Source organism: Elephantulus edwardii, unplaced genomic scaffold (assembly GCF_000299155.1).
Source record: "Elephantulus edwardii isolate Elephantulus edwardi_28Jun2011 unplaced genomic scaffold, EleEdw1.0 scaffold00401, whole genome shotgun sequence".
NCBI classification, from domain to species: Eukaryota; Metazoa; Chordata; class Mammalia; order Macroscelidea; family Macroscelididae; genus Elephantulus; species Elephantulus edwardii.
Window position 1 is genome coordinate 1,074,430 of NW_006400151.1, and position 21,665 is coordinate 1,096,094.

Genomic DNA, 21,665 nt, shown 5'->3' on the forward strand with positions numbered 1-21,665 from the left:
GGGGAGGAGAGAGAGAGAGAAGAGAGAAGAGAGAGGAGAGAAGAGAGAAGAGAGAGGTTAGCAAAGGCGACTCCGGCTTTAAGTTCCCATTCTTTTGTTGTTGTCAGGTGCCACTGAGTTGGCTCTGACGCACACTGACCCTATGCACAACTGAACAAAACTCTGCTGGCCCTCGGTCACCCTTACAAGCACGGCTATTTCTGAGCCCATCATTGCAGTCTTTGTGTGAATCCATCTCATTGAGGGCTGTGGTGTGCAAAACCTTGAAAATTGTCTTCTCCGTCCACTATGTTTGTCCCCACTGGGGGCAGGGTCTCCAGCTACCTCAACTGTGGACACATGGTCTTAAAAATCAACAGCTATGGGACCAAAATAAGAAAACACTTTCCACACTGTAAGAACTAGTGGTGGAGAGAAGATGAAGGGTCTGTGGCACTGCTGTGAAGAGACTGTGGTTTTGTGTAACCAGAGGAACCCTGGAGATGGAGCCACAGTTAAAGGTTTTGCTTGCTGGATGACTGCAGGAAAAGCTGACTTCTCACTGCTCTGAGATAAAGTTTGTTGGATGGTTCAGGAAACCAGAGGTGCACCTGCACTGCTGAACTGAACCTGGACTTTTACTAATTGAAGAACTACGCCTTGTTAATATGGCTTGGGACTATTGGACTAAATGTGGACTTGCATTATGTGATATTCTTTGCCTCTCCTACTCCCCAACCTATTTCTCTAATAAACCTCACAACTGTGAGGAGCCTGTGAGTTAATCTGCAACAAACAATGGACCAAATAATTGGTAGAAAAAGGTGCAGGTGCATGTGGGGTGACGTGTCTGACTATGTAACTATTTGGTTAGTACTATGATATTATTGATGGGGACAGTTCCCTTTATCAAGTGGGTAGAAGTCAGACTCATCCACCTCAGTGTTACATCTGCTCCCTTTACAAGGGTCTCCCTGTTTTTCACTGACCCTCCAATTTTCCAAGCATGATGTCCTTCTCCAGGGACAGTCCCTGCCTGATGCCATAAGTATGTGAGACCAAGTCTCACCATTCTTGCTTCTGCAGAGCACTCTGTACTTCTTGTGAGACAGATGTTCTCCTTCTTCTGATCATCTGTCCAATGCTCCTCCCCAACTACTCTTTGAATCCTGGGTCAGTGTCCCCTCTGGAATCAACCATCCGCTGATAGACTGTGGTTCCATCAAAGCTTTGGCCACAGAGGCCACTATCAGGAAGCATACACCACCTTGGTGAGGACCCTCCCAGTGCACACTTCCTGCTGTCAGTGTGGGCATCCAGTCCTCATGGTCCTCAGCACGCTGCCCAGCCCCTTCCCAGGAGAGCGGCCACCTCTCCTCCAGTAAACCAGGAGGGTCATGTTCTCAGTGGGAGGCCCAGGCTCTGAATGGCAAGTCATTTTCCCCCAAAAAAGGGCACTATTGACAATACGGGACAGTGACATCACAGCAACACAAATGCGGAGGTCGACTGAGATGTCTAATTTGCCAAGTGGAACCTACACGATTCAGTAAGGACCAAGGAGTGTCACTGTTGTGTCCTAAAGAAAGGAAGTTTCATTTAAGTCCAAGAAAGGAAGAAAAGGTCTTGAGAAAATGATAGTACCTTCCTCTCTTCATTCCTTCTTTTAAAAAAAATTTTGTTCTCTCTATTATACCAGGGCTGCCTCCCACTTAAGTCTGGAAGCACTGAGTTCTTAAGTGCAAAGGACATCTGTGGCTGTTGGCTATGTTGGCTACTGTCCAGCCGATTTTGACTCCTGGTGACCCTTGTCTTCCCAGGCACCTCTGAGTGGGTAATGGCAATGAGTCCAACACCTTTTTGTGTGCCTGGACACTTCTGATGGGCACAGAAAGGGGCAGCTGGATGAAGCCTCTGTCTCTGTTTGGTATTGTCTAGTCTGCAGATGACAGAATCATAACCCAGGAGGGGGAAAGAAGGGCCAAAGCTGACTGAGAACACGCAAGAGGGAGGGAGGTCCTGCCTGGCCAGCAGAGGGGCTGGAGTGGATAGCGCAGCCACAGCGTCGTCGGTGGACAGAACAGTCCAATCGATTTCTCTTCATTCCCGGCTGGGTCTGGTGAGCACGTCAGGCAGGGCACTCCCTGCCAACCAGCATGGGCATGGCTCTGAGAGGGCCTCCCACGGGGGGCTGCTGGCCAGCAGTCTCTCAGAGAACCTCTGACTGGTCACAGAGGCTGCTTCCTTGGCGTGGGCAGAGTGCACAGCTTTGATTTCTTTGGTATTGCTGTTGTGAGCTGCTTCCACGTCGGCCCTGTGGACACACGTACGACACGTGGCTCAGTCCTGCATCACACGGTCACTGGGCCGCTGGACTTCTCTGGCCCATGGTGTGGTCGCTGTGTGTGCAGGTCCGCCAGCAGGCCCGTCTTCCACACTCCAGTGAATCATATCCGGTTATGCCCACACACCCTTCCTGGATGGTTCTGGAAGGAAGCCTGCCCGGTCTGTGTTCGTCTGGAAGCTCCACTGTTGGTATCTGAAATCCCCATTGCGTAGCTTCTGGTGTTAAATGAACACGTGAGCTGCACAGACTCGTGAATGGACCGGCAGGCTTCAGCATCTGATAGATAAACGGGTACCACACTGGTGCCTGCACGAGCGGTTCAGCACACAGTGTGGGGAGAAGCAGCTGAGTGACTAAGGCATTTTAGGGGCTGGCCTGACAGCTAAGACACAGAGCTCTGGGGTGTCTGAGTTCAGCTTCTCTCGTTTCAAGCTGTAAACATCAGTCATACACAGTCATGGGCTTGGGCTTCTTGACAACTCTAGGGAATTGTGGAAGTCTGGTGGCCTAATGGGTAAGGAGTTACATCGCCAACCCAAAGGCAGGTGGTGTGAATCCACCAGGTTCTCTGAGGGAGAAGGATGGACATTGTCTTCCTGTGAGATCCACAGACCTGAACACTCACTGGAGAGTCAGTTAGGAGTCGATTCCGACTTGTAGGCATAAAATAATAATCAACAGCAGTGTTAACTCCAGGGCGACACCAATTTGTGAAACTTGGCCTCACTCACTTTGGACATGTTATCCGGAGGGACCTGTCCCCGGAGAAGGACATCAGGGGGAAGTGGAGGGTCAGTGAGGAGGGGCAAGCCCCTCATGAGATGGACACACAGTGAGCACACGGCGGGCTCCAGCAGGTGGAGACGGTGGGAAAGGGCAGGGCCAGGCGGGGTTTGGGCCCCCTGTCCTTGGGGTCACTGTGAGTTGGAATTGACCTGATGGAACCTCACAACAGCATCAGAAAGAAGAGAGACTTCTGAGAGCTGAGGGGCTTATACCCCGCCAGGTTCTGCCCGCCCCGCCACCTCCACTCCAGCATGGTTTTAAAACACGTGGGAGCAATCTGGAGCAGCTTTCTGGAGATATAATTGGCACACATTAAGTGTACAATTCGCTAGGTTTTGACATAAGCACACCGCATGTCTGCATATAATGTGCTTGACACAAGTGTGTACACAGCACACAGAGGAAACTGACGTGCTAAGGTTACACGGTTACAAAAACCACTCCATGCACGTGTTATCTACATAAACCCCAGCACACTTGTGCAGCCATCATGGCAATCAAGTCCCTGCATTTGTCCATCACTCTGTGGGGCCATGCTGATGGTCCCGGGAACCAGGAAACCTGAAGTGACTTTACGTAAGTGTCACCACTGTTTAAGTGCCCAGTGGCTAACCAGAAGGATCCAGCAGTGGCCGGCGGGACAAAGGCAGGACACGGTCACAGAAAAGGACAGCCTGCCCCACAGGGTCACCGGGAGCAGGACCGATGAGGTGGCGGTGGGTTAGACTTTGGCGGCTTCTTTTACATGACTCAACAACTCAGCTCATTGCTTTCGAGTTGGGACCATTCATCGCTGACCCTCCAGCCGGTTTTCAGAGGCTGGAAGCATCATGGAAGGAGACTGCCCACCATTCTCCCGAGGAGTGGTTAGTGGATCTGAACCACTTGCCTTTGGGTTGGCAGCACAGCTCCTTCCCGAGTCCCCTCTATCTGCACTCTGGACAAGGTGACATGCTTTGATGACCTCAACCTGCATCTCGAAATCTTCTTCCATACAGTCTGGACTTTTCTCAGAGCAAAAGACAACCCACCTACTGAAACCCATCTACCATCTGTCTCTCTCTCTCTCTCTTCACGTGTGCCCCCCACACTCACTCCTACACACACAATGCAGGCCGTGACGTGTGCTAGGGATAAGCACTGTCCGCTGTGGGCCCTGCCTGAGTTCCAGGCTCACACCATGACGTGCACGGCGAAGCCACCCTCAGCCACAGGAGATTCCTCCACACAGAAGCTCTTACCTGGGGAGGAACACGCTTTCCACCACGTAGAAGTCCTGCATGAGCACATCTCGGTCTGGCTTGGAAGTGAGATTGCCCACTGTGTAGCCGATCCCCAGCTGGATAGCACCTTTGATAGCAGATGACGCAGTCTGCCAAGGAAACAGAGGCCTAAGTGTTAGCCTTGTAGCCAGGGCTGCAGCCAGGGGCGTGGTCAGCCCCACACAGCAAGCACGGGGGCTCCACACAGACCGTCCTCTAGTCCTGAGCATCAAGAAAGCCAGGTCTGCAGAGGCGGCCTGCAGCACCTGCTGCTGCTGCCTTTGCAAATTCCAGCTCTAGTGAGAGATGTAGTTTTATGTTAAGATGAAAGCCATACTGCAGCATCTCAACAACTACACACACATCTTGGTCTCGCTGACAGTCGTGAAGCCAATGGTCTCTCCATCCTCCCACCTGTTTCACCACCACTGAAGGAGACCCATTGACCCTGTACACTGTGGTCAGTTTGATCTCACACTGAGAAGTCTTTCTTTTCTAAACTAGTTTTCTTGTCTCCTGAGTTGTCGTCTTGGGAAAGTAGTGTTCCTAGGAGTCTGTGTGATGAGTCCTACGGAGCAAGTGCGCCTCCTCAGAAGCTTGTCTACTGTCTGGATGAAAGCTGACCACATGGTGACCGTGGTCCCAGGCTCCAGGGAGGCAGGGCCCCCTCTCTGGGGTCCGCCTGGTCTGTACCAGATGAGCAAGCCTGTTTGTAATTTTGAGTCTCAGTCCACATTGCTCCCCCACTCTGTCCATGTTCTGTTGTGACCCCTGTTAGAGTCGTGGGCAGTGGAAGCCAGGCACTGTCCAGCCCCTCTAGTCTCAGGGTCATGAAGGTTGAAATTCATGGGACCTCTGAAGTAAGTGTTTCTATGCCTCTTTGATGTTCCTAGTTCTAGAGAGAGAGGAAGACCACCTGCAAGCTTCTAAGACCCCACTACTCATCAGGGAGCTCTGGTGGCCTAGTGCTAAGAAGCTGTGCTGCAATCCCTAAGGCACACAGTTCAAACCCACCAGCAGCTCTGCAGGAGAAGGATGGGCAGTCTCCTCCCATGCAATTTATTGCCTCTGAAAACCTGCAGGAGGGTCAGCTGCGGGTCTCTTCCAACTGAGCACCAAACGACAGCCCATCAGAGGAGAACATTATTTTTGTGGACACTGTTATGCCAGTTGATGTTCCCTGAAGGTGTGTCCCTGAGGCTCTAAGACTGGAATGTGTAATTCTCTGAAGGAGTGGAATGCTCCTGATAGACACACTTTACCATGAAGAGAAATGATATTTTCATTCAAAGACGACTTTAGGGGAGATTTCTGGTTTAATATTTAAAGATTATCTCAGGACAACAATTTCAGGGATCACCCAGGAAGTCTGGCTTACATGGAAAATTTTAACACTGTTTAACACTTTTGCTACTTTTTAATCAAAGTTTGTCGATACATCTTTGATTATAATGACCAGTCATGGCAGGTAGGCACCGTTCAAGTCCAAGTTAACAGAAGTAACTCGACACAGCACTTTCCCTTCTCCAACCCCTGACTCATCTTTTCTCTCTGTATCTCCAGGTAAATATATAAAATAAACCTCAAAACAACGGCAACAAAACCCCACGCCAACAATGTATTGCATCAAGTCAGAAATGACTCATAGCTGGCCCTGCTCTGGGTTTCTGAGGACGTTCATTTCTTGGGAGGAGACGGCCCATCTTTCTCCCTCCGCGTCTCTGACGGGCTTGAGCGGCTACAGAGACTCAGCTTCTGGGTTGGCAGTGCAGCTCCCTGTGGACTACGGTACCAGAGTGCAATCAAGATCTTTAATTGAAACTTGGATGCTGACCCAAGCAGTATGCAAATGAACTAGGAAGTAGAATTTGTGGCTTTTTCTGATGGAGAATATATTCCCACTCTTGTTATTTTAGGTGCCACTGAGCCGAGTCCAACTCACAGTGACCCTGTGAACAGCCATCCTGAAACCTGCCCTGTCTGTGCCCCTCTCATCCTCTCTGAGACACCAGAGCCCACTGCTGAAGTCAGTGTCACTCCATCTCATCGGGGGTCTTCCTCTCCTTCACTGCCCCTCCATCCTTCCAAACATGATGTCCTTTTTCCAGGGAATAGGCTCACCTAGCCACACGTCCAAAGTTTGAAAGGGGAAGTTTCGTCATCTTCAACTCTAAGAAGTACTCAACTTTAGGAAACAGCTTTTATGATAATCTTTTCTACAAATGTTTATAAGGAAAATTATCACCCTGAAATTCCATATTTCTTTTATTAAGAACATAGAACCCCAGCAGAAAACTTTTCACACATTCCATTAAAATCTCTACCAAAGATAAATGGCGCTTGTCAGATTTTTTTTAACTGTAAGAATTTCTAGAGCATAATTATAGATTAGCAAGAGTATTTTATCTTCATGTAAAATAGAGAACAGAAAAACCATTTATGTCTTCAGATACAGAATTTGGAAATGGCTAATTTTTCTATGACTGCATCACCAAAATGTCCTGTACTGACCTGTGATCACACACACAGCATCAAAACATTGACACCTGTAATCTACTTAATCTACTATATTCTTAATATCGATCTATAATTGATATATTGATACAGTGCTCATTTACCAAGTAACAGGTGTGTACGTGAGAGTGGTTTCATCCAACAGAAAAGAAGAAATGTTGTTCGACTCCATGGAATCGAGCGTGACTCAGTGACGCACAGATGTGAGCCCCGTCTTGTCCTCTGACATTGCACCATCTCTCATACACCAGAGCCCACTGCTGTGGTCACTGAGTCAGTCCATCTCACTGAAGGTCTTCTACTTTCTTGCTGAGCCTCCATCTTTCCAAGCATGACGGCCTTTTCCAAGACAAGGGCCCTCCAAAATATATGACGCACTCAAAATACATGAGATGAGGCTTCGCCACCCTTGCCTTCAAGATGCCCCCCCGGCTGCACCTTCTCCAGGACATATTTCTTTGTTCTCTTAGACAGGATTATTTGGGGAGGAACATTGAATGTGCCATGTTCTGCTAGGAAAACAAATCTGTCTTGAAGGAAGCACAGCCAGAAAGCGCCTTAGGAGGCCAGAGACGCGTCCTCTTGTTTACTGCTGGTATGTGCCATTGAGCCAACCAGGACTCAGCAATCTTCTGAACACACGTCTGCACTTTGCTCTGACCTGCTCCGTGCCCACGGCAGTGTGAGTCCACTGTTACAGTCACTGTGTCCAGACATCTGGGCAGGGTCTTCCTCTCTTTCTCTGACCCTCCACCTTGCCCAGCAGGCGGTCTTTCCCCTCCTGACAACATGACCAGGGAACATGAGAAGAAGTATTATCGTCCTTGCCTCTAAGGGGCGCTCACTCTGGCTTCACTTTCTCTGAGACACACTTGCATCTTGGAAACCCGACGAAGGGTCAACAGGAAGCTGATTTGACTTGAGGGGAGTGGGTAGACTTCACAGGAGCAGAGAGCCATGTCTTTCTTCCGTGGAGCCTCTTGGTAAGTTTGAAGCACTCACCTTCAGCAGATGGGTGCTCTGCCTGGTGCCATCAGGGTCACCCCCCCAATAAATAGTCGCTGACATTATAACCTGGAGCGTCCAACTTAGTCAGCACAAGCCGGTCACTTCACCGTGCAGCCAGCAGTGAAGTCACCTTGCCAGAGCTTAGCCTGTTCCCGGGGGATGCCTGCACCCTTAGCTGGGGAGAGTCTTTCCTTCCCACAGAAAGTCTGGGTGTTTTTCTTTGCTCACGTGCCTTTTGACTTAAGGTCCCAGGACAGCAAGATGGAAAAATATCAGGACAAAGCCACTGAATAACAGGGTACAGAGTGCTTAGAAAAAAACACTATTTTAATACTCCTTGTAACCACAGCTCTGCAGTGCCACTGAATGGCGTCAATGGCCTTTAGTGCTAGTTGTTCTGACCCCTGAAGGCTGGATGGATTTCACTCCTTTTAACTCCAAACAAAAATTCAAAAGGAGGGAGCTCTGGAGGCCTAGTGGCAAGAAGCTGCACTGCAATCCCAGAGGTGCGCGGTTGGAATCCACCAGACGCTCTGCTGGAGAAGGAGGGACAATCTCCTCCTGTACCAGTCAGATCCGATTTGACGGTACACACACACACACACACACATATAAAATAATAATAATAAAAAGGCACTTCTACTACCCTCCCTTGGAGCTGAGGGTACACATGTGAGAGCGGTCGTTTCAATAGACCCTGCACCCTCGGCGGTTTGGACCTGAGCTCCTGACCCACCTCTAGGCCTTCCCCACCCCCGGCCCCAGCCCAGACTCTGCTGACCCTGACTTGGTAGCAGCAGGTGGTTGAAGAAGGACTGGAGCATTTGAACTTCACTTTGGGGAAGAACATGGAATGACCACGTGCTAGCAGAAAACAAACAGAAGGAAGTGAAGCCAGAAAGCACCTCACAAGTACACTGGAGAGACGTCATCGTGTTCACTGTGTCCATGTCCTCGGGTGAGACCGCTCTCTGGAGACGGACGGCGGGCTTGGTAAGTGCAGGGCAATGACAAAGAAGAAGAGCTTCACGAGACGGATTGACAGTGGCCACAACAACAGGTTCAAACCCAGCAGCGGCTGTGAGGATGGCCCAGGATGGGCCGCCACTGCTCTGGTTACACACGGGCTGCTGTGAGCTGGGACCAGCCGGGTGGCGTCTAACATCACAGCACACTCAGGAGGCAGCATCCGAAGTGTCCAAACTTCCTAGAGCATGAGAATCGCTGGAGTGGAGCGGTGGGGAGACTGTGGTTGTTAGAACGCATCATTTATGATTCAGGAATCCAGGGGGTGGGCCAAGAATCTGTTCCTGCTTCACGTAGGCCCACTGCATCGATTCTGACTGCTGGCAACCCGGCACGGCAGAGCAGAACTGCCCCAGAGGACTCCCAAGGCTGTAAATCTTCCAAGGCTGCTTCATATTTCTCCCACAGAACCACTGGAAGGTTTGAACCCCCAACCTTTCGGTTAGCAGATGAACACTTTAACACAGTGCTGCCAGGGCTACATTCTTCTTACTTTAAGAACTAAAAACAAATCTTTGGTCAAAGATTGCTTTGGTCCCCAAAGGATACGGTTTGGGGCAGCATGCCATTGATATCTGTTTAGTTAAACCAGAATAAAAGTTTAAAAAAAGATTTGTAATAATATTCCTTTCCTTTTGGGTCCCTTAAAAATGCCAGGGCTCTGGCAGGGGACATAACAGCAGTGGAAATAAATGCTAGTTTCTCTGAGCTCCTTTGTACCAGGCACATGACACAGAAGAACCACCACGGTCACTGTCTTCTCCTGCCACCAGAGCCAAAGAGGTTACAAGAAAATGACAGAGCAACAAAAAATCACGACACGATTCTAGCAAGCGGAGTCCAGTGGCCTCCGAGGAGAACCCTATGCCACAGCCAGCAGATTCTGCCACCTGGAAGGCCATCCAGATGGCCGTCTATGTGAACAAATCAAAGGCACGGATCCCTGTGACCCTCCCAAGAGATGAGTACAGGTTTTCCCACCCCAAATCACTGCCTTTCTCTTTTTTGCAGTGAAAGTTTATAAATCATAATGATTTTTCATATAATCCATTGACACACATTTTAGGATATGTGTGTGTGTGTGTGTGTGTGTACGTGTATACCATCAAATCAGATTCAACTGGCACAGGAGGAGATTGCCCCTCCAACTCCAGCAGAGCATCTGGTGGATTCGAACCTCATTCTTTCGGGATTGTAGTGCATCTTCCTGCCACTAGGCCTCCAGAGCTCCCTTCACACACGTTTTGTTTTATAGAACATTAATTGATACTGATTAATGTGATTAGTTGCTTACTATGTCTAATCAGTCTGTTATTGTATATTAACTTTCCCATCACCTAACTCACCCACTTACCCCTTCTCACTCCCGTCTCTCCCTCCTCGTCTTATCACCCCTCCAGGATGAATTCTATCTTCCCTGAGCTGTTTACAAGTGCTCGCATCCTGTCTTTTTGTGATTGGCTTACATCACTTAGCGTAATTTGCTCTGGAGTCATCCGTGTTGTTCGGTATATCACAGATTCTTGAGCACTTTTAAGTGATGCCCAGGAGTCCACTGTGGGACTGTTTCTTTGGCATCTGTCCCTCGATGCACAGACACTTGAGTTGTTTCCAGCACTCGGCTGTTGTAACTTATGCTGGGATAAACAAGCTCTCTCTGTGTGTGTGTGTGTGTGCTGGCTTTGTCGCTGCCCTGAGTTCTTTGGGATATACACCCAGTAACACTACTGGGATCAAATGGTATTTCTATTCCCAACTTTGAAAGGAAGTGCCAAGTGGCTTTCTGTAGGCTTTCAATAGAACCCACTGCCCTTTTCTGGTAAAAGATCCCAGCCAGATGGGGATGAAAGGGAGTGCCCTCAAGGAATCCTAAGAAGACACAGCCTTTGCATTTGTCTTTTCACTAAATTCTGGGCCCTGCTCGAGGTGCTCTTGGCTATATCAGGCCATTTTACGGCCCCATCTCGGTCTTTCTTGATCTCAAGAAATCTTGAGATCTCTCAAACTTTTCATCATGCTTGTGAAAACAGAGGGTCAGCAGAGGAGAGGAAGACCCTTCAGAGACGGACTGGCACAGTGGCTGTGACAACGGCTCAAGTGTGGCAGGGACTGTGAGGAGAGTCCACTCCAAGAGTCAGAACTGACTGACAGCACTGAGCACCACTGCCCAGCACAAGAAGGTGTAAACACAGCTTCACACGCACTCGGAGACCAAGAAGGGCTTGTGATGTGCCTGGGAACCCACATCATGGCCAGGGTCTGCCTGTTTTAAATGAAGGACTTTACAAGGACACAGGGGAGCACTTGTTTCTTGAATACCAGGAAGAAACTCTACAGCACTTGATACTTTGAGAAAAACAGAACACACAGTATCCCAGGTGAGTGTGACTCCTGCAAGCCCATGAACCATATCCTGTCCTGTGCCATCCGTGCAAGCTGATACATTCAAGTCCATTGTCACAGTCACTGTGTCAATCTGCCTTTTGAGGGTCTTCCTCTCCTTCCCTGTCCCGCCACCTTCCCAACCACCACATACCTCTTTGAGTAATAGCCTCTCCTAGTAACATGTCCAGAGCATGTGACAAAGCATCACCACTAACACTCTGGCTGCACCTTCAAGACACATCTGTGGGCTGTTTTGGTTTTTGGTTTTGGCAATCCACGGGGTATACACCATTTTTCTCCTACATCACAGTTTAAAGGCATCAATTCATCTTCCATCATCTTTATTCACTGTCCCCCTCCCCGATGCACGGCTGGGACTGAATGTGAGAAAGAGCTATTTCATTCAGCACAATGCTGTATAGACTCTCCTGTTATGTCACTGTCGCTGTTCTTGGTGACCGCACACATGGATCCAGGATCTTCTGCACACACAGTTCAGCCAACATTGATGTCGCTCTGGCCCATACACCTGTTCTCATCCTCCTTCCCCTTCTGCTTCCTCAACCATTAACAGCCCCCCACCCCCAAGTTTCCTGTGTAACTTTTCTAGTTGCTGTCACCACGTCGGGCAGAGAGAGTTCTAAGAACAACACAGAGCTCAAGACATTTCTTTCTAGTTAAGCTAGACTGCTGTTGGGTTTCACGGTTACTTGTTTTTATGTGTTGCTGAGTCACCTGTGACTCACAGTGACCCTATGTCCAGCAGCTCTGAAGGCTGCCCCGTCCTGAGCCAGTCTCACTGACTCCAAACACCCACCCCCAGCAGGATAGCATTCTCCATGGACCAGTCCCTCCAGGCCATATGCCCAAATCCTAGCCTCCAAGGAGAAACTTGGCTTCACCCTCTCCAAGATAGACCTATTTGTTTTCTTGACAGTTCATGGTAGGGTCAAGACTCTTGTTCCATACAACTCAAAGGCATCTATTCTTCTCTGTCATCCTTAGTCATTGTCCATCTCTCTGATGCACAGCAAGTAACAGTGAAGACCATGGCCTGAATTAGACACACCTTAGTCTATAGATTGACATCAGTGCTTCTCAGCACTCTGGAGAGGTCCCTGACAGCAGATTTTCCCAGTGCAATTTGTCTTTTGATTTCCTGACAACTAGTGCTGAGCAAGTGGAAGCTGTTAACAAGTTCAATCTCTTCTCCATCTATCATGGTGCTGCCAACTGGCCCAGTGGTGAGATTATTTGACTGCTTGATGTTGAACTTCAACCCACTTTGAAGACTATCATCCTTGACCTTCTGCACCAAACGTTTCAAGTCCTCCTCAGTTTCAGCAAGCAAGGTTGTGTCATCTGCATGCAGTAGGTTGTTGACGAGTCTTCCTCCAATCCTGATGCCACATTTCCCCTCAGAAAGCCCAGCCTCTCAAATGATCTGTTTCACATGGAAATAATTTTTGCTTTAAGCCTTAAGTCACTGATGATTTGGGGAGGAATCATGGCAACTAGAGTAGAAGCTGTGAAAGCTAGAATCTGCATCAGGCAGACACGTGGTGGCCCTGAGAGGCAACAGCTCTCACAAGTCCCCTGTCCCCTCCCACTGCACTTTCTGCACCATCAGCTTTCTCTGAACAGGGAGGTGTGGAGGCCACTCAACCAGGGTCTCTTGTGTTTGCCTTCCTTCAGGGAAACTGTCTTGTGTCCAGGTCATGAGGCCATGTGAGCCACTTCACCTCCTCGGACGCACCCCGAGACAGACCCTCTCAATACTGAGATCCCACGGTTTGCTAACTAAAAGGTCGGCAGTTCAATCCCACTTGCCACTCCAGGGACGAAGAAAATCTAGCAATTTGCTTTAATGGAGATTCACAGTCTCGCAGCCCTTCCCTGCCCTACACACAGCTCTTGGGGCTCATGATGCACCAAGGCCAGTGGGCTGGGTTTGCTTTCTGTTACCGGTTACCAAGTAGCCTTTGAATGAGATTCCAGCGTCTCTACGCGTTTGACCAAAGATTTACTTCCTGAAGATTTGACAAGGAAGGCGGAACAAAGAAGAAAATGGCCCATTTCCAGGGTTCATTTAGATGATGCCACGCTCATTATATGATTGCTAATGAAGAGATTCTCCTGCAGGAACAAATGCCCAACCACACAAACCCCCTCATCAACAGGGAAGCTGTGAGTACCAGGTGCTGGCTGACAGATTCGGCACTGGGAAACGATGCACACGTAATTGCTCTTAAAAAAAGACATGCCACCAGCAACAGATGGGCTTTTTAACTTAGGAGAGAAGAGCATTATGAATGCTGCTAAATTAGTCATTGAGAAATGTTATGGTTGAGATGGAAGATGAGATGTTCTGCCTGGCCCAGCAGAATAGCATGAACGCTGTTTCCACATCCTGGGAAAGGCAATTCCACATTGTTTCATGTATTCAAATAAAGCACAGTATTCATCACATGCAAATACAGATTTAGTTTTAAAAGGTAAGAATGAGGAGGAGTATTTTTTATTTTCCAGTCCTTTTAGAATCAACAAAAGCAGGAAATTTCTCATGGTCCTCGAGGACCAGTTTCCCAGCTCATCAACTTCTGGGTTAAATGCTGCTTGGATGCTAAGCTCTGTCTCAGAGGAAAGAATGCAATGCTTTCTCAGATCCCAGTGGTACAGCTACTGATGACTAACTCACCCAGCTGTAACGGAAAGGCTGGAGATGCAAGTCTGTCCCAAGGTGCCTTGGAAGAAAGGCCTGGTGATCCACTTAAAACCCCATGGAGTTCAGTTCTACCCTGATACACAGAGGTTGTCACGAGCGTCTGTCAACTCCACAGCAACCTGTTCTAACCTCGTGGTGCAACAGTTAAGGGCTTGGCTGTTAACCAAAAGATCAGGGGTTCAAGCCCCACAGGTGCTCTGTGGGAGCAGGATGGGGCAGACCGCTCCCAGACCAGAGCCTCAGGAGCCCTCCGGGGCAGCCCTGTTCTGCCCTCCAGGCCACTGTGGGCCGCCATGAACATGGCAGGCCCGGGTGTGGTTGGGCTCAGGGTTTGATGGTACTGAGAAGGGACCTGGAGGGCAGGCTTCCCTGAGTGACAGGTCATCAGGTGTATTCGTGAAACCCTTCCACATGGCTGCTGCTCAGGCTTGGGTCACACGCTCTAGTCCCTGTCAGGACGAGGAGAAAGGCTGGTCTGTCTGTCTTGCTCTCATTGTGCCTGTGAGCGGGGCCCTGTCCTGAGCATCTCCAGCATGGTCTCTGTAACATGGCCCAGCCCCTGTCACCAACTCTGGTCCTGACCCATGGAGATGGTCTGTGAGTCCTGATGGTCTCTGAAAACTCACTGGAGGGTCAGCTCTGACTCAGTGGCATACACCACTAAGTGGTGTTAGCCCAAGTTGGCTTTTTTTAAAAGCCATTATTTTAGACCCCTCTGATCTCTGGCTACCCGAACTGCAGAAATATGGTCTTACAAACCATCAACAGCTGTGGGGGAAGGATAAGTGAGACAGTGCTTCCCACACTGAGTAGCAAGACTTGAGGGAGATCCTGTCAAGAGAAAGGCCCAGTGATGAGACCCTGATGATGGAGAGACTGTGGCATTGCTGTCGAGAAAACTGTGACAAGGTGTAACCAGAGGAGCACGGAAATAAAGGCCAAAGTCAAAGGCTTTGCTGTTCTTGCCCTATAATTAAGGAGAAACTGACCTACAACTGCTCTGGGGCAAACCCTGCTGGATGATTTGGATTTGTGCTACTGAACTGAACCGAACCAGGAACTGGACTAATTGAGGAATTGTTCCTTGAGATTGCTGGGCTAAAACCTGGATGTGCATTGAGTGATATTCTTTGCCTCCCCCACTCTCCAACTTACTCCCCTACTAAGCTCCATTCTCAGTACCACAACTGAGAGTCAAGTCCGTGAGTCAACACGAATAAAAAGAGCTCTTGCTGTTGGTGGTGTGGTTCCAGAGGTGCCATGGGGCTGGGCTACGGGCTCCTTACCTGCTTTCTGCTCTGGGTGCTGAGGGACTGTGCTGTTCTCCCTCTGGTCCTTTCCGAGAGATGCTCATGACCCTGTGCCCCATGTCCCCTTGTCTGCTCACTGTTGATGTTAATTGCTGTTGAGTCAAGCACGACTCAAAGCGACGCTACGAACAAAAGACCGAATACCTTTCTATAACTATCGTCATTTCACCAAGTTCATAGTTTCCAGAAGCCTGTGGTTTAGGAAGTGGGTGCCACTCCTGAGCTCCACCAAACACTGTCCACATTGGGAAACCATTCTGGTATTTGATACCCCAATGGCACAAGGTTCAGCATCACAGCAAATGCAGATTACTTCATACTGCACATTGACAAAGAGTGATGTACAAAGTGGAAGAGTGTTCCTCCAGATAGAACAGCACTAATTTCACTTAGTAATGATTAAATGTCATCAAGTCGAATATACAACTGAGAGTAAGTTTTGCATAAAAGATCTAAACTCTGCTCTCTGACTAACATAATTTCTGTACAGAACTCTGTTCTAGAACTACCATAATGTCTGTACATTTAAAGAGTTTAGAGAGTTTGTAGAGTTTAAAGAGGCATTTAGTTTTAGGAAGTGGATGCCACTCCTGCTTCCCACCATAAATCAATCTGGAAGCTCATCCAAACACTACGTAATAGGTAAACAGTATGTTATTTGACAAGACTATAGAACAGTGTGCAGCATCATATCAACACCAAGTTGTTCATTCGCAAATAGACAAAAGATTGCTGTGTCATTCTAGGACTATTCAATCGAAAATTACTCAGTTTGGCCTGAGGGCCACACTTGGTTTTAAGCCAAGGCCTTTGAGCAGACTTACACCCTAGTCAAGGCTTAGGGAATCCGCTCTTGGGGAGAAAAGAGCAGTAATAAACGTCAAACACAACTCTAAAGAAGCACAACCCCCAAAACTTCCCTTCATTTGCCCATCTGGACCAGCACTGGGCAGTAACAAATGGGGCTGCTAACTGAAAGGTTGGTGGTTCGAATTCACCACCCACAGTAGTCTCATCTCGTAAAGATTTACAGCCCCGGCAGCCCACAGAGGGTCGCCTGGAGTCAGAGCTGACTGCATGCCATGTCAGGTCAGGGAATCGCTATGGAAACAGATTGCCAGGGCTTTTCTGCACCCACTTGCTGGGTGGGTTGGAGTCACCAGTGTTTCAGTAAGGAGTTGAGTGCTTAACCACTGCAGTGCAAACCACAAGGGCTCCTGATTGTCCTGGTGGCCAGTGCCCCAGTGGAGGCCCAATGGCCCCTGTTGGTAGCCATGCCTGACCTGCACTAAATGTTCAGTTGAGGGTGGCTTCTTCTCCTGACTGTGAGTGGAGGCCGTGAGGGTCTCAGAGCCCAGCCCTGCACCCACCCTCTGCACCATATTGTCCCCAGCTGGTCACCCCGAGGCCCACTGAGCGGTCCAGGCAGCACTGGTCGACACATCCGGGCAGCTGTGGGTCGGCAGTTAAGGAGCAGCAGCCCTGGGATACTGGAGGCCACACGAACCCTTTGGCAAGTCTGTGCTGACAAACTGCAAGCCCAGAGGACATGGGACTGACCACTGACCCTGACCACTGAAAAGACACAGAACTGACCACTGAGAGGACGTGGGACTGATGATTGACACTGACCACTGACAGGACACAGGACTGACCACTCAGAGGACATGGGACTGACCTCTGAGAGGACACGGGACTAACTACTGAGAGGACATAGGACTAACCACTTAGGAGACATGGGACTGACCACTGACACTGATCACTTAAGAGGACACGGGACTGACCACTGAGAGGAAGTAGGACTGGCAACTGGCACTGACCACTGAGAGGATGCAGGACTGACCACTGAAAGGACATGAGACTGACCACTAAGAAGATGTGGGACTGACCACTGACACTGACCACTGAGAGGATGTGGGACTGACTCATGGCAGGGCTGTGGTTTTAATCTTTATAGAAGCTGATAGCAGGTTTTCTTCATGAGAAGCGGTTGGTGGATTTGAACCACTGAGCTTTCAGATAACATCCGGATACTTAATCACTGTGCATCAGGGCTCCTTGAGGCTCCAGCTACACCCCTCTAAAGTAGGATGGCCCCTGACTCAGACCCTGCAGGTGCCACTTCTCAGGACACACACAAGGAGGCAGGCATCCCTCTGGCTGCGCTCTGCTCCACGTCCTCTGAATGGGCTGTGCTGGCCCCTGACCCCTGACTTGGCCTCTGCTGCTTCCTCCAACACATCACCATTGGGTCTGGCTCGTGGGGGGACCTACAATGATGGGGCTGGACATGGTTCCAGCACACCCATTTGCCCTGGCACCTGGGGGACTCCATGCATGATAGGGCTAGACACAGCTGCCCATGGGGTCTTCATCGGCTGATTTTCAGAAGGGCACTGCCAGGCCTCTCTTCGCCTGGAAGCTTCACTGGCTGAGGACAGCGAGGGCACAGGAGGTGCACTGGACACGCGTCGAACTCAGGTCTCCTCAATGAGAGGCGAGACTTCCACCTCTGAGCCACCACTGATAAGGCCGGCACTCGTCCCATTCCTTTTGTCTTTCCAGCAGTGGCCATAGTCACCCTTCAAACCAGGGTTCCACACAAGGATCACCCCACAGAGACTCAGGGCATGGGGAACCTCCCCTCTGCCTGTCCCTCCCCTGATCTAAGCCTAACTGGCCGTGTCCGTGTCTCTATGCCAAGGTTTCATGATTCAGACTTTAACCACCAGACAATGGGGAAACCCCAGCAACATGGACACGTTCTCAGAGTTCAGAAAGGAACACAAACAAACACATCACTCTTAGCACACCTGTCCACAGAGGAGCTGGCGTCCAGTGGCCTCCTGGACACCCTCCTTCAACAAGCAGCAGAAGTTAAAGTGCCACACAGTTCACCAAAATGCCCATCAGCTCCTCCAAGGGAGAAAGACAAGGTGGTCTGCTTCCATGATTTCCAAAAGTTCTGTGTGACATGGGAGAGTTTAGAAAGCATTATGCTGAGTGAACTAACTCGGGCTCATAAGGACAAATACTGCATGAGATCATTATTGTAAACACAGAAGGATAACTAGTAAAATGTGAACAAAAAGTCCGGAACTGGAAAGGATGGTAGGAAGGCAGAGGGTGAGGGGAGGAAATCACTAGGAGAATAGATTATGGTGAGGAGAAGGGGTGTGAAGGAATGGGGAGAGATCCAATGGGGACCTGAAAGGATGGGGCAATGTAAGCACAGATCAATGGTGACTAATGTGACTGGCCACGACATGCATGAGTGACCACTGGAAACACAGTGTGAACACAGGAAGAATGTGTGAAGCACAACGTACATGAACAATATACAATGATGTGAATTTTGTATACAAATTGATATAAAATAAAGTTCGGGAAACCCCATCTAAACCAAAAAGACCGCACCATTGTGAGGGGCTACTGAGTCAACCGTGGCTGCCGTGACCCTACAGACGGCAGATCTGCACCGAGCCTCCTCCTGCAGCGTCCTCACGATGGCCGTCGCACTCAAGCCCACTGTGCTGGTCAGCGGTGTCGATCCATCCCGTCAAGGGTCCTCCTCCCTTCCTCTGACCCTCTATTTTCCTCCAACATGATGTCTTTTTCTACTTTTCCCATTATTATGTCCTCTTCCGAGGACTGGCACCTCCGTACAACATGCCCAACGTATGTGAGAGGAAGTTCCACCGTCTTTCCTGCTCAGGGCATCTCATATGTTAATAAAAATGGACTCAGGAGATCCTGCCACGCCATGATTCAAGTTCCTAAGATGTTAACACAGACAGAGCCACTTCCACCTTCTCCCTCCCAGACGAGTCACATTTGTTCCTGCCACCACCAGGGAGGGCGACTGTCCTCCTGACAGAAGCTGTGAAGACACACAGGGTGTCCACTCTGCCACCAGAGGTAACCACCTAATTCTGTCTTTTTATGATTGAAATTTAGTTGTGGGTTTGGGTGGGGGGTTTTTTTGTTTTTTTTTTAAATTGTTTGTTTTGGGCCCAAGTTTAAATCTCTGGGGACAGTTTTCAATTTTTAAGGATTTAAAAAAAAGCCTTCCAAGTTTATTCAAACTGTGCTGAGAGAGGGAAAGTACCAGTCCCAGGGCATGTCTCAGTCACAGGCTATTTACAGCCCAAGTCCAGGCCAGGGTCACTGCACTCTGGACCCTGTGGAGATCTTTCCTTGTACCATTGCCTTCTTACGGCCATGCTTCGAAAACACAGGAGAAACAGCACAGCAAATGGTGCTGTGGGAGTGGAGGACTCCTCCGGGAAGGGGGGCCAGTCAGGACCAGACACACGGACTCCGGCTGCAGCAGCCACAGAGCGGAGCTGCTGTCAACGTGTCGGGGTGTCCTGTTGTCAGGACTTCCCTGCAAGCGGCCTCTTACTGACGTCATTCTGCCACAGGGAGATGTGAGTACTGCAGGAGCGTAGATGAAATAAAAAGCAGCAACACTGTCATCAAGCTGACCCGCCTCCCTGTGACCCTCTACTGGGTTACTGGGCCTGTGAATCTGTCCACAAGCAGATAGCTTCATCTTTTGGTTACCAGCCTTATGTGTAACTCACAGCACCCTCCCCAGAGCCTCCTGTTTGACCTCTCACAGCCACGGAGGTGATTGTGACTTCCCATCACCCTCTAGTATGGAGCAGAATGGCCCCTTAAGTTTCCACAGCTTTCCACCTTCATGGGAGCAGCCTCACTACCCTCCCCAGAGCGGCTACTGGGCCTGAACTGCTGACCTTTAGGTCAGCAAGCCAACACTCACCCTACACCACCAGTGGGGGCCTTTAACACACAGAAGCCAAGTCTGCTTTTGCTGTAGAATTTCACTGCTTTCTGATAACAACCGTATCACCTTAAAGATCTAGTAGAGAGAACGTCAATGGGGAGAAAAAGGTCCCAGACTGTTGGCAACGTCACATTCTGAGCAGTGTCGCTGTCTGCAGAGGGGACAGTCCTGCTTGTCCCTTCACTGAGCACAGGTGGACCTGGGAGGTGGCATGAGTTTGGTTCCACAAGAACATAAAGTGAATATTGTAGTAAATCACCAAATCACAGCCATTTGGGGGCTTCCTGGGACCCACAAAGTTCCAGTTCTATTATAAGGGGTCTTGGAAGTGTAGGATGTAACGTGTTTAGCTGTCAATGGAAATGCTGGTGACTTGAACCCGCTAGTCGCTCGCTGGGAGAAGGCAGCATCTGCTCTTGTTATCAAGAATGCAGCTTTTGTTGTTAGGTGTCGTGTAGTGGAGTGTGACTTACAGTGACCCTGTGAACGACAGAACTGAACTCTGTCCTACCCTGTGTCATCCTCCTCATCTCGGACACATCTGAGCCCACTGCTGCACTCACTCTGTCAGCCCGTCTCATCGGGGGTCTTTCTCTCTTTTGCTAACTCTCCACCTTTCCAAGTATGATGTCGCTCTCCAAGGCACAGCTTCTCCTAGCAACACACCCAGAGTGTGTGAGATGATGCTTCACCATCCCTGCCTCCAAGGGGCGCTCTGCCTGCGATTTCCCCAAGACACAACCGTTCTTTTGGCAGTGCATAGAATAGTTAGTACGCTTCTCCAATATCCCAGCTCAAAGGCACTGATTCTTCTGTCATCCTTATTCACTGTCCAGCTCTCAAACACAGGTGATTGAAAAGACCATGGCCTGAACCAGGCACACCTTAGTCTTCAAACTGACATCATTGCTCTATCATGAGGGAAATAATGTGAGGACGATCAAAATGGGAACCAGAGGCACCAAGTGAGACTGTTAGAAAAAATGCGGGACCTCTAAGAATCAAATCCCTATGAACAACCAAAAACTTCAACAGAGTAAAAAGGGAAGCCACAGACTGGGAAGAAGATTTTGGTAATAATATGTTAGATAAGGGACTTATATCTAGAATTTATAAAATACTTAAGCACCACAAAAAGATAAAGGTAAATAACCCAATTGAAAAATGGGCACAGGATATGAACAGACACTTCACCAAGGAAGACTTTCAGATGGCCAACAAACACATGAAAAAATGTTCAAAATCCCTAGCTCTAAGAGAAATGCAAATCAAAACAACTATGAGATATTACCTCACCCCAGTAAGAACAGCAAAATTTAACAGAACAGCCAACAATAAATGCTGGCGAGGTCGTGGAGAAACTGGAACCCTTATTTACTGTTGGTAGGAGTGTAAATGGTGCAACCACTCTGAAAGGCAGTATGGCGCTTTCTAAAAAAGTAGCAAATAGAAATACCATTTGACCCAGCAATTCCACTACTGGGAATATACCCAAAAGAGACCATAACTGACA

At 49.2% G+C, this 21,665-nt stretch overlaps 1 protein-coding gene across 1 annotated transcript in view; it reads right to left on the minus strand.

The window, feature by feature from the left end:
* The window catches only part of PIP5K1B (phosphatidylinositol-4-phosphate 5-kinase, type I, beta), an 82,016-nt gene that overhangs the window by 43,722 nt on the left and 16,629 nt on the right, over positions 1-21,665 (minus strand). The window contains exon 2 of the mRNA XM_006902380.1: positions 4,354-4,484. Coding sequence (XP_006902442.1) covers positions 4,354-4,484 — 131 coding nt within the window. The remainder of the gene's footprint in view (positions 1-4,353; positions 4,485-21,665) is intronic.